Here is a 13,140-nt window from a genome sequence, read left to right on the forward strand (position 1 = left end):
TAAATGGACCTGGAATTAATGTGGGTCTTAGTTGATTCGAGTCTCTGCTGAAGGCATATCACTAGGAAGAAGCCCAGGCATTTCTTTCAGAGGACAGTAGAACTCCAAACATTTTGTATAGATTTGCTGCAGGTCCCTTCCCAATATTATATGAGCAATATGTTGAAATACTGCATTTAAAAAAATATGGGCAGTCGTCAACGCTATTCACAGACTTTCTTAAAGTAAAACATGGTATTTTCATTGTACTCAGGACAATTTAGAGGCATTTTGATGTTTGGCATTAGACTGTAAGTATAACAGAAACTACCTGTCACAACTGTCAAATTCTGTGTGTGAGGTTGTCTTGATGAGTGGAGAAAACTCAGTTTCCCTGTAGTACTATATGATGCTTCTATACCAGGTAAAACTCCACCATGCTCTAGAAATGGAAATAGTTGAAAAATACTTCAAAGTCAAAAAATGCTTCCAGCTGGTTATAGGGATCAATTTTGATTCCTGAAAATAGTATCAGATGGGGATTAAATTGAAAGAGAAGTTGCCTCCTAGTTGCCCATTTTTTGTGCTTATTTGCCCCCAGTAATTCTAGGACATCTGTCAGTAGATAAATAGATAAGAAAATCTGTAAATAAGCTTGCAGGCCTCTGGACTCATTTACATTTTGTCTTCCTCAAAAAAATACACAGAGCACAATACATTGTAAAGAACTACATCTGCAAATTTGACCCTTGCAGGTTTTCGTCAGATAAAGGGTTTTTTGTGCCAAAGAAATACTTTGACACCTCAGGTCTATCGGGCAGCTAACACTTCTTTACCGATGTGAATGAAGTCTGCAGTGTTTGTGTTCCTCGCTCTTCTTGCCTCAGTAATACAATAGTAGTCTCTTATATTAATGAATAAAAGTTTGTGAGATAATTTTGATACATACCTGGGGGAAAAAAATTTTGTCACCTTTTAGGAGTGTACCAGAATTATTAGTCAGATTGTGGAATCAAACTAGCTGCTCCACATTCTAGCCCCCTGCCTTAAACGCAGGCCATCTTTTACTGTTGTTTATAAAATAATCAAACAGTATTTATTTGACCCAGACTTTTAATGGCCCCTGTCTGAGTTCATAAGTATGGAGAGATGAGCAAGAGGCTTTTCCTCTGGAGCAACTGTTTAAGACTACTCAGTGTAACTCCTGCTGTGCTGGTGCTTTGGAGGCTCTAGGCAAGACTTGCTTTTGCTTCTAGGGGAACAAGCATCTGAAAGCAGAATGAAGGAGATTGTAGCCACGTCCTGGTCCACTCCAGGCTAGGCTTCGGTGTCATGTAGAGGGAAACTGTGCTGTAGCTGCCTAGGGACTGATGCAGCTCCCAGGGACTAAATGGCACAAAGAAGTACTATGTCTGCTAGTCTGGCTTGCTTTCGTCCCTTCAGCTGTATGGTTAAATGCTATATTCTAATCCTTTATTAAAAGCAGTGGAAATTCATCATCTTAGTTAAGTGAAGAGGGTGTTTTAAGTCAGTAAACATATCCAGTTTGGTTTTTTTTTTTCCCCTGGAAAAACAGTGTTGCAAAAAAAAAACCAAATCAATGAAAAAAACAATGAAAAAATAATGAAAAATTGAAGTACCTTACTTGGCTCTAACTTTAATGAAAGGGGAAATACATGACTTCACAATTATCCAAGGCATATTTGCAATAAACATCATTGCTTCTTCTCAGTGCCTGATTTTACAGTTTGGTCACCAGTGGTTTATGTAAATACATGTTATTAAAGTTAAAAAGTGGAGAAAGTGAAGCAACAAAATAAATGTAAGCTTAAATAAAGTGATGACAAACAAAATGTTGATGCCTTTCCCTCTGCCTAGACCCCTGTGTTGAAAGCAGTGTTTTCATAAAACTCAGACAGAATTCATTTCCATACTGAGTGCTTAATAGTTCCTGTCAGAACAAAACAGCTGGGAAACATATGGTATCCATTTCCCTGTATCACTTGGAAAAAATTTCACATGTAAATAAAACCAACATAAAAGTATAGGCCTTTGAACCTAGAATCTTATACAATACATAAATAAGTCAGTACAGTGCGTTCTTTGTATTGGCCCACTAAGTTACATGCTTTTTGATTATTATTATTTTTATTTCTTCTTCGGAAATGTTTTCTTAAGCACTTCCAAAAGTATTAATGTAATTTTCAGACATCCATAACTACTAAACCATACTAATCTTTTGCTTGGGATATCAATGTTGCACTGAAAGTGTATATATCTGTTTCCTTAGGAAGGTGTTCATGGCAAATTGTGTGTTTTGACCACAAATTAGATCCCACTGATATGCAGTTAGCACATGTTATAAATCTCCTTTGTTTAAACAGTATTCTTGACTTTTAGAGTGCATTAACTCTTAGTGTACATTGAAAGGGGCATAGTAACTGCCTAAATGCTTTTTTGGTTTTAGTGCTGTCCCTCAGCTGAAAATAGCAAAAAAGAAAATTCTTTGCCAGAATTCTGCTAATTATGAAGATCATCAATATCACCAGTTGGGACTATAGAGGAATGCGAATTAAGTGGGATTGAGTTAAAATTCAGTAGGATTAAGAGTTTGATTAACGTGAGCTCCTTCTCTCAAGTCAGATTCATTGGCCAAAGTATCCTGCAGTGCAGTGAAATAATCGTCTGTAAGGCCAGAGCTATAGGTGTGTATGTGGGTGTGGGTGTACACACGTTATACATATAAGGGATGGAAAGTTTGACAGAGAAGCCTAGCATAGAGAGGAGAAGTTCAGAAGGAACATCACACCTCAATAAGCAGGGTCAATTTTTAGATCAGAGAATCACAAAATTGTTTAGATTGGGAGTGTCCATCTAGTTCAATGACTGTGCTTACGCAGGGGCTGCTAGAGCTGGTTAATCCAGGTCTGTGTCCAGCTGAATTCTGAGTATCTTTAATGATGGATATTTCAAAAAGTCTCTGGGCAACTATGCCAGTATTTGACCAGCCACACCATTTAAAAAGTGTTATGTTCAGACAGAATTTAATGTATTTTACTTTGTGCTGGTTGCCTCTTGTCCTGTCATAGAGAAGAACATTTTTACCCCTCCTTAATGATAAGGTTCCTCCTGACCCTTTCCTTCCCCAAGCTGAGCAGTCCCAGCTCTCAGTTGATAATCATGAATTTCTAGTTCTTATAAGACAAATACGTCTTCCAGAGGAAACAGGACTTAAAAATTGAGTTGTTGTTATCGGTGCTAAATCCACTAAAAAGTTTTGACTGACTCTTTTGTTGCCCTCCCAGAAAATCATCCTACTTTTACAATGCCTCTCAGTGCAGAGCAGAGTACAAACTAACATCATTAGACAGGACGCCTATAAATGGCACTAGGCCATTATTCACAGAATGGGTCAGGTTGGGAGGGACCACAGCGGGTTATGTGGCCCAACCTCCCTGCTCAAGCAGGGCTATCCCAGGGCAATGGCACGGGATTGTGTACAAGTACAGTGAGGGAGACTCCACAGCCTCTTTGGACAATCTGTTCCAGTGCTCAGTCACCTGCACAGTGAAGAAATTCTTCCTTGTCTTCAGGTGGAACTTCCTGTGTGTCAGTTCTGCCTGTTGCCTGTCCTGCTATTGCTGAGCACTGCTGAGCAGAGCCTGGTCCATCCTCATGACACTCTCTCAAATACTCATAGATGTTGACGAGGTCCTGCCTCCATTGTCTCTTCTTAAGGCTGAGAAGGCTCAGCTCCTTCAGCCTTTCCTGGTAAGAGAGGTGGTCCTGTTCCTTAACAGTAACAGCCCTCTGGTGGGCCCACCCCCGGAGCTCCCATGTCTCTCTTGTACTGAGGAGCCCAGACCTGGACACAGCACTCCAGACGTGGCCTCATCCGGGCCAGGCAAAGGGTGAGGATCACCTCTAGATCATTGCTAGAAATGCTTTTCTTGATGCACCCAACGATACCATTGGCTTTCTTGGGTACAAGCACACATTATTGGCTCATTGACAACTTGTGTTCATGGTTAGAATTTGATTAGAACTAATTATTTGTCATCATTACATTATACATCCTTGAAGAAAGTTTATTTTAGGAATGCAAAATTCTTCTCTTGATAGACGTGCCATTAAATCTGTTTCAATATGGGTCCAGCATGTTATCATATAATTCTTGTTTCCAGTGTCTGGCTGGGTGTATCTTTAAAGCATGCTATCATGTCACATGTCAGGTAGCACTAAGTGCTAAATCAAATTCCTCTATTTTGTCTAGTTTCCAGTAGCAGCTGGAACTGTGGGGTCTCAACTCTTCTTGGAAATGCACAGAAACCAACAGGAATTGCAGATGTGTGCAATAAATTCAGACCAGTGAAGAGGGTTTCTCCATTAAAGCATCAGCCAGAAAGCTCTGAGAACAATGAAAGTGATGACCAGAAGAACCAGAAGGGAGAATACCAGAAAGGCAATGATTCTCAGTCTGCACCTCCAAATGATGACCAGAGTCCAGGAGAAGGAGAGAGCCTTAAAAGCAAAAGCACTGAGCCTGCCGTTCTGCTTGGGGAGCTGGAGCACTATGACCTGGATATGGATGAAATTTTGGACGTGCCTTATATTAAATCAAGTCAGCAACCTGTTTCTTTTACAAAGGTAGCTCCTGAGAAAAAACTTTTAAGTGTGTGTTCAAGCATGAATGGTCTGAGTGTCAAGAGCTGTCCTGCAGGGAGCACAGAGAGCTCGCCCACTGGCGGAACACAATTCTGTGTGCTCTCTCCTGTGAAAGGCGCTCAGCTGAGAAAAACGCAACCCATTGTCCTTGATCAGCACAAGCATTCAGCAGAAGAATTAGAGCTCTCCCAGCCAGTTAAGTGTAGCTCAGCCCATGAATCTGAAGCCCAAGGCAAGGGCTTCCTCAGCAGGACACTTGCTGATGCTCACGCTCACAAAGCTGAGAAGACGATGCCGAACTGCCACCGGAGGACTTTCCACCTGCAGACAGCAGTGGCAGAGAGCAAGCAGCTGGAGGAGCTGGGTATGAGCTGGAGCAGTGCAGGGGGCCCAGAAGACAGGAACGAAGAGGTGAAAAAAATGAAGAGCATCTTAAACATTGTAAAGGAAGGCCAAATATCTTTACTGGTAAGTATAATCTTTTTCGTAAGAAACATAGAATAAAAGTGATCTATGATTTGGTTTATTAAGCCAGCAAGCTGGTGAAGTTCATATTTTGGACCACTGCCCTTTTTATCTTGTAGGCTCCTTAGAAATTAGGCTTATGGACTTCCACATGGAAAGTATTAATATTTAAATAAAATATGTTGCAAAATCAGGACACTAGTTTTATGTATGCATAGCCAAAATTGCTGTTTTATGCAGTACACTGAAATGATGAAGGCAGACATTTTAACTTACAGGATCACTTAAATATCAAGTTTAAATCCTAACTGAGTTTTGCCTTTCACATTTGTAAGTCACTTTACTCAATTATTGCTGGTTTGCCACTGTTGTTGTGTAGAGGTTGATAATGAGAACAGAGGGGCTTCTGTTGTATTCTGATTATTATTCAGGAGTGTTTATGCTGTGTTGTTGCAGCAGCATTCTCAGGCAGGAGCTTTCTGTAAAGCCTCATTGGCCTCTGACCCATATGAAGGTTTTTTCAGTAAATTCTAGCACTGTGATCAGGCACTGTCAGTGATGGTTTCCAAAGTAACTGGCTGCAAGTTAGCAGCACAATGATGCAGAGCATGTGATCTCCACACAGAACAGCTGGTGAAGGCACAGTGTATGTATAAAAACTGTTTTTGTTAGATTTTTTTTTAGCTTCTCTGTTTACCAGTCTAGCTCAAGCACAAAGGCACACCATTTTAACATGGAAGCAAGAACAAAGGAAGATATTCACAACTAGACAGAGGCAGAAGAGAATATTAGATTACTCATTAAGATATTAAAGCAAGTTAAATTCATTTCAATAGAAACTGGGTGGGGGGGGAGGTGGTGGGAAGGTGGGAAGAGGACATCTTAGGTAAGAAAATGCATATTTTTTCCAAACTGGTTGAAACCCCTTCTACACTAATAGATAAATACTCTGGCAAGACTGCATAACTCTAGGAACATTGTTATTGCTACTCCTTGACTCTGTCTTCAATATTCTGTTTTTCTTTTGGAGTTTCTCAATCCAGTTGTTTTGTCTTTAGGTTAGGATTGGGCAGAAATAATGTATTACATCATGCTGGTGTAGAACTTTGAGTAAATATCCCAACAGTTTTTTTCACGTAAACAAGCTATCACATAAAAGTCTTCTGTCATTTTAAACTGTTTAAACTGCATTTTAAACGGTGCTTTATGTAAGCTACCACTTTTGTGATATGAGCAAAATTAATCTGCAATGTCTTTCAGAAGTCATGAATGTTTTCTCTTCAATTACTCATCAGTATAATGCCAAAGGGGGAAAAGAAAAAAGGAGAGAAAACTCGAAACAGAAATTATTAAAATGTGGGTATTTTTGCAGCTACCTTGTTATCAGACTAGTGCAAAGACTGAAAGGCACTTAAGATCTTGCACTGCTGCATGACAATTACATGAGAAGGAGAGAAACTTGACAATTAATCAAGCCAGTGAACATCACACTTCTGTCCTTATGCTAATAGTACCCAGATTCTATACAGTGAAGTTAAAAGCTCTGGATTTTGACTTGTAAAAGAACATGCCTATTGGGAAACCTCCTTGTGTTTGGCTTGTGTCTGGGGCTGTGAGGATAAATGTATCTTTTTATCCTGAGTTGTAGCTAACATACGCTTGTTTTTAACAGCCACATTTAGCAGCAGATAATCTGGATAAGATCCACGATGAATGTGACAACAATCTGTTGCATGTAGCAGCATCAAAGGGACATGCAGAATGCCTGCAGCATCTCACTTCTTTGATGGGTGAAGACTGTTTGAACGAACGAAACATTGAGCAGCTAACTCCAGCTGGATTAGCAATAAAGGTAACAGGCCCTTTCCCTACTGTAACCTGACATAAAGGTCATTTAGTTTCCTCCTGTGATGGCAGTAAGAAATGCATCCACCAGGATGTTATTTTTCAAGCTTTGAAAGTGAGGGGAAAAATGCCCTATGTACTACATAAACAAAGTAAAATGGATACTACACAAGATGTAATATCGACTGTATAACAATGACAATTTTTACATTGTTGTCAATGTATATGCATTAATTTTTAAATCAGTCTACTGAATCTAAAGACAGTTTGTTACATTTCAAGCAGCTTTCACTTAACTAGGATTCACTTGTTTCTTTGAGAAGCATAATTTCTAATTTTTACAAATAGCTTGTATACTCTTGTAAGATAAGTGTGATAACAAGTTTACAAAGCATAAAAGCACCTTGAGGTGAAAATTCCCGATTGTCTGAAGCAGTTAATCAAAGTTAAAATGTACATGTTGCAGAACAGCTTGTGAAAATCTGAAAAAAATTATTGTCCAAGTTTACAGGAAAGCTTATTATGTAGGAAAATATGGAAATTCAGGATGTTGCTACACTAAAATAAAAGATAGTGCAGGAAGGCTGATGATTTAACCATAGTGATTCTGGTTCTTTAGTGAGAGTAAATGTCACTCCTTTATCCTCCAAATACCTTAAGAACAAAGAAGGAAAGGGGTGAAACATTGTGCCAGAGTTTCTGTTTCTTTTGTGGTGGTTTATTGTTACTTGCTTCCTGGATAAAGTTTGGAAACTGAGAAGACTTGTAGATTCCAACCTGCAGTTTTCCGTGTTTGAAGCATCATTTCAATGACCTAGGGCCCTAGTGCAGGTGTCAGAGTTGGGTTCTTTTATTTTTCTGGGCCAAGGCGTATGATTAGAAAATTAAACTGATACCTAGTTGTACTAATGAAATACTCCAAATTCTTGGTTACAGTCTGCCAGTTTAAGGTCTTACAAAATTTTAGCAATTTTTCTTTATTGTTTTTTCAGGGTAGGTATATAATGTGTTTGTAAGCCAATAAATTCTGATACTTACCCCTTTTCTGGAAAACAGGTGCACATCCCACACATATTATACTATGGGTGCACCCTAAAGTACAATATTATGGGAGTTACAGTGATACAAAGGAAGAACAAGAAAAATAAATGTCATTGTGTCAGTGGTGAAAACCACTCTGGAAGTAAGGACCAAAAGCCAGAAGATTTAGTTAAGCCAGATCACTTAAAGGCTCTTGCAGAACTTTGCAATGGCTCAGGTCAGGTTCATCATCATTAAAAATAATGTGCTGGGGCACCCTCACTTGCAGGAGGAACTCCAGCATATTTACACACCCTTCTGTGAATGACAAAGTATTCTCAAGTATTATTGGAGGTAAAGGAGGTAATTGTTAAATAAGCTAGTCTTTCTGCAGAAAAAGACAAAAGGTGCTATTGGCTTATTCTTTAAATTCTTTATCAAACTGGAAATTTTTAATAACTCTGATAAGCTTCTTGCTCTCTAGTAGATGTGTTTAGAATGGAAACAGCTGGAATTTAGTGGATTTTTTTTTGTTTATTTAGAATGGTCAGCTGGAATGTGTTCGGTGGATGGTGAGCGAAACAGAGGCTATTGCAGAACTCAGTTGCTCAAAAGACCACCCAAGCCTTATTCATTATGCAGGTTGCTATGGCCAGGTATGACTTTCTCTTACTTTTTCAAATAGCTTACTTAGATGCTTATACAAGAATTTAAATTAAAGTATGTGCATATTTTTATGCCTTTTAGTTACAGGTGTTCTGAATTAATTGAAATATAGCAAAATCTTTCCCAACTTAATCTGTATAATTTTTTCAGCATTTTTGCTCTAAAGTTGTTTGTTTGTTCGTTTGTTTGTTTTTTGACTGATTTGGTTTTGTTTTATAAGGTTTGAATAATGGCAAGGAGAAGATTAGGCCATATTCACCATATTAGCATATTAGACCAGCCAGTATATCCCAAGAATGTCTACAGAGATCAGCTGTCATCTAGATGACTCACAGGACACATCAGAAGAGCAACAGAATTTTGCAATTTAAGAATTCATTGTATTGGCAGTGAAGTATGGTGGAACTTGAACATCATCTGTCTAGCTTTAGCCACTTTCACTGAAACCTACATACAAAAATAAGTTGTAGATTCACAGAATATTCTGGTTTGGAAAGGACCGCAAGGATCATTTAGTCCAGCTCTTAATTAAATGGCCCATATGGGGTTTGATCCCATAAGCTTGGTGTTATTAATGTCATGCTCTAGCTAATTGTAAATCAATCCTGTTTCATACCTAACGTGTCTATTGGTATAACAGTGAGACACCACTGAAGTACTGAATCTAGAGGAACATATATGCCACTTAATTACACTACATTCTCTTCCCACAATGTCCGTTTTTTCCTAAGTAGACCTTGCAGTAACCCCTCTTCAAGGGACCTTATCCAGGATCTACTGTGAAAGGAATTGTGATCAGTTATTGTTCTCTAATCTCTTTGGCAGATGGACCATTTTATCCCACAGTTTCTTCAAGAGGCAAAGATAAATCATGGAATCACAGAATCATAGACTGGTTGGGGTTGGAAGGGACCTTAAATATAATCTAGTTCCAATCCCCCAGACATTGGCAGGGACACCCCACTGATTTTGTGCTAATGGTTTTTACTCTTCTTAAGAAAATATAACCACTAAGAAAATAACTCTTTGCTGGTGTGGTTGTCTCGTTAAATGCCATACAATTATTGTGGCATATTTCTGCTGCTGACTGATTCTGTCCAAGCATGAATTTACTTGTAGGGATAGGGAAGGAGAGGAGGCAGGTTTGGAAGGCTATGGAGCTGGGAGTCTCCCTTTTCTCCTGCTGTTTCCATAGGCATACAGATGCCCTTGTTTTCATGCTGTGCAAAGACCTTCTTTTCCTACACTTTCCTTTTTTATGTAGACATTACTGGCGTGAGGTAGGACCCTGCTGGATCTACAGATTGCTGGTGTTAGCAAGTTTGCTGTAAACCCAGCACTGAGGATACAGAATATGTGAGCCAGATCAGAACAGGATTAGAGAAAAAAGTGCTTGCTACTGGGAAGAAAAAGTTTGGAAGAGAAAGTTGCATGTGAACTTGAATTCATATCTTCACTTGATTAACCTAATTTTGTCCTCATCTCTAAAGATATTTATACAAACTAAAGCCAGTGAAGTTTTGGAGTTTTTTCAGTGAGCTATGCTGTCTACTGCCAGAAACAGATCTGGCACACTTTATCTAAATTCTTTTCAAAGCAGAACGGAAGCTCTGCCACTTAAGAAACACCAGCTACAATCAGCCACCCATGAAATTTGAAAAGGTGATATATAAATTGCTGAGTTATCTGAATGCCAAAGAAAGTTCATATGTAATACCAATTATCTTTTTTTTAATAATCCATAAACAACCTTCAAACATGAAGAAATATTGAGGCTGAATGGATGCCAGACTATCTTACCCAACTGTGTTAAGAAAAAAAAGAAACTTTAAGAAATTTAAATGCTTACTTGGCACTGTTCTGGAAGCTTTAATTTATTTTACCATTACTTACATGAGAGATAATCCATGTAAACACTCGTCTTGGCAGAACTACAAGAGTAATATTTTTACAAGAAAGACCTGTTATTGAATCCTTTTCTAAGACAGTTAGTCCATCCATTGTTTCCCCAGGCATTAGACATGCATGCCATATTTTTCTTCAAGAATTACAATTTAGAATGGGCAACAGAAGGGAGTTCGTACCGAAGTTCCTATGTTAAAGGTCCTCAAACTACGATCATGGCCTGCCTCCAAGGACATGTCAGCAACATTTTATTTTTCCAATAGGAGAGGGGACCGCATAACTTAATCTGATGAAGAGAAGAAAAGCTCAAAGTCAGCCTGTAGCCTGGTCATCACAGCTCCTAGCAAGGGTTTCTTTAAGCATGAGGTTATGCAAGAGAAACCATGGTGGTTGGCTGGCCTTTTCACGCTGTGCAATAAGTCATGAGGGCATGCCCAGCTGTGCCCAGCCCAGTCACCATGTCACAGGAATGTGGTGGTGCAGTCGGAGGTGCTCATCGTCCTAGGCCTGACTTAGAGCTTCATGGGGCTGGAAAGTCTTTCCATCAGGGATGTTGTGGTAATATGGACTGCACAGGTGAGAGGCAGAGAGTGGGGAATGCCAAGGGTTTGTGGTTTTTGAATTCCAGAGAGTCTAGGGAGAATTTGGACAACCAGACTGAAGTATGGCTGAGGATAGAGAAGGGATCCTGAGCATGCCTTGATGGTGGTACAGTTCTGGAGAGCACAGTGGGAAGGAGTGTATGACATTCAGATATGCAGACACCAAACAAAACATCTGTTTTTTTACACCTCAGGATATTTGCCTTCCTGTCTATTGCCATTTTTGCAAAGGCAGTATGTTGTTTTCACTCACTCCTGTTCCTCTGCTGTGAAGGGATACTGGGAAGACCAGCTGATTTAATTAATATCAAGTGATGGGACTAGGATTGGCTGTAAAGTCAGTACTCCTCAGCATGCTAACCCTTCCTTTTGTAGGCCATGTAATGATTTAAATGGTCTATGTTAGTTGTACTTTCTTTTCCAAAAGTCATCTGATGGAACCAAAGTCAGCAGACTGTCCCAAGTTTTCCTGAAATCTTTTTATAGAGAGATTTGAATTACGGTAGGTCTAAAATATGACAAAGGGGTGTTAATAACTGCTAAAGCAAAAGGATTGTAGGTCTTAAAAGTAACAGATATACTGAATAATTTATCAGTATTTGTCAGTTCCTATTACTTAACAAAAAAGTAGTTGTTTTTCATTGTCTTGATCTGATGAATTTTCTTACTATCTTTCATTTTGTCTGAATGAATTGAAGACTATAAATCTATTCCCAAAAACATTTTTCTTGCAAATACATAATATGAGTGTTAATAAAGTGAAATGTGGCATGTTTTGGTATATGATGGCTTTGTTCTCCCTAGTTTTAAGTGGAAAACACATTTGTTTTCTTGGGGTTTTTTGGTCAAGGATAAATTTGTCGGAACACAAACTGCTTGAGTAGTACTATGACCTTGTGCCTGTGGTCACTTAGTGCACAGGTAGTCCTAAGTGCAGATGATTCAATAGAGCCACCCAGCCACTTGATTTCCTTGTTGATAAGATAAATGACTAGAAAGCATCATTTGCTCCATGCCTATTGTGATCATAAAACTGCAGAACATCCTTAATATTGTGATCCATAAAATGTTCCAAAGAAATACATCATTTCGAAGCTACAGTTGTCTTCCAATTCTGCAGATAAGTTTTCCTAAAATATTTTCCTTTTCCTTATTAAAACATAAGGGGCAGTTCAAGGGGAGCAGTATAATCCTTCTTCCTTGCTGGCCAACACCACTGGCATATTGAGAAATTGCTCTAAAGTATTTTTAAAGGGATATGTGATCTGTAGACATCTCTGGCTGTCAGCTGTGTTGGGCATTCAGCCAAGGAGAACTCAAAATACCTATGCCTTCAACCTGTAATAAGAACAAAATTGCTGCTGAAGTGAAGATAGGAAGAAGATAAGTATCAGACAGAGTAGCCGTCTGAAGTAGTAAGCAGAGACCCAGATGCTTCAATGGGAAGAATAATCCTGGAGTAGCCATAGAAGGGTCTGACAATTCCTCTCCTTTTCATTGAGATCAAAATTTCTGTGGTACTTCTGCACAAAAAATGCAGGTTTCCAGCCTTTTTAGAATTTTCTTTCTTTATTTTTATTGTTCTTTTTTCTACTTAATTACTGCTCAGAGTCCTATATGCGTTTTCAGTCCTGTTATATTTAGGTCTCCTTTAGTTTTCCACATTTATAATTTTGGGTGATTATGTACTTCTGTGTCACAGAAGCTATTGAGGTGCTGGAGGTTAAGTCTGTGGATCAGCATTTGCCTCAGCAGCATTAGAAGCTACAAAGTTCCTTTGAGCTGAAGCTCTGAGTCAGTATAACATGATAGATATCAATGCAAGATATTAAAAAATACATGTTTAAATAAAAAAGTTTTATGCTAGGAAGTAATTTAATCTTTTTGCCTTTTCAGGCAGAAAAACTGGGAAAGCAGCTGTAGTCAGCTTTAATGGATCCCACTTTTCTATGTAATCTGTAGATTTATTCTAGATTTTCAGTAACATATTCAT

General features: G+C 38.8%; 1 protein-coding gene across 2 annotated transcripts in view; it reads left to right on the plus strand.

Annotated features, from left to right (window-relative positions):
* Positions 1–13,140, plus strand: part of SNCAIP (synuclein alpha interacting protein) — an 89,340-nt gene that overhangs the window by 51,843 nt on the left and 24,357 nt on the right. For both annotated transcript variants that reach the window (XM_056514346.1, XM_056514347.1), the window contains exons 4-6: positions 4,253–5,112; positions 6,782–6,961; positions 8,517–8,630. In XM_056514346.1, coding sequence (XP_056370321.1) covers positions 4,253–5,112; positions 6,782–6,961; positions 8,517–8,630 — 1,154 coding nt within the window. The remainder of the gene's footprint in view (positions 1–4,252; positions 5,113–6,781; positions 6,962–8,516; positions 8,631–13,140) is intronic.

This window comes from Oenanthe melanoleuca, chromosome Z, assembly GCF_029582105.1.
Source record: "Oenanthe melanoleuca isolate GR-GAL-2019-014 chromosome Z, OMel1.0, whole genome shotgun sequence".
Lineage (NCBI taxonomy): Eukaryota > Metazoa > Chordata > Aves > Passeriformes > Muscicapidae > Oenanthe > Oenanthe melanoleuca.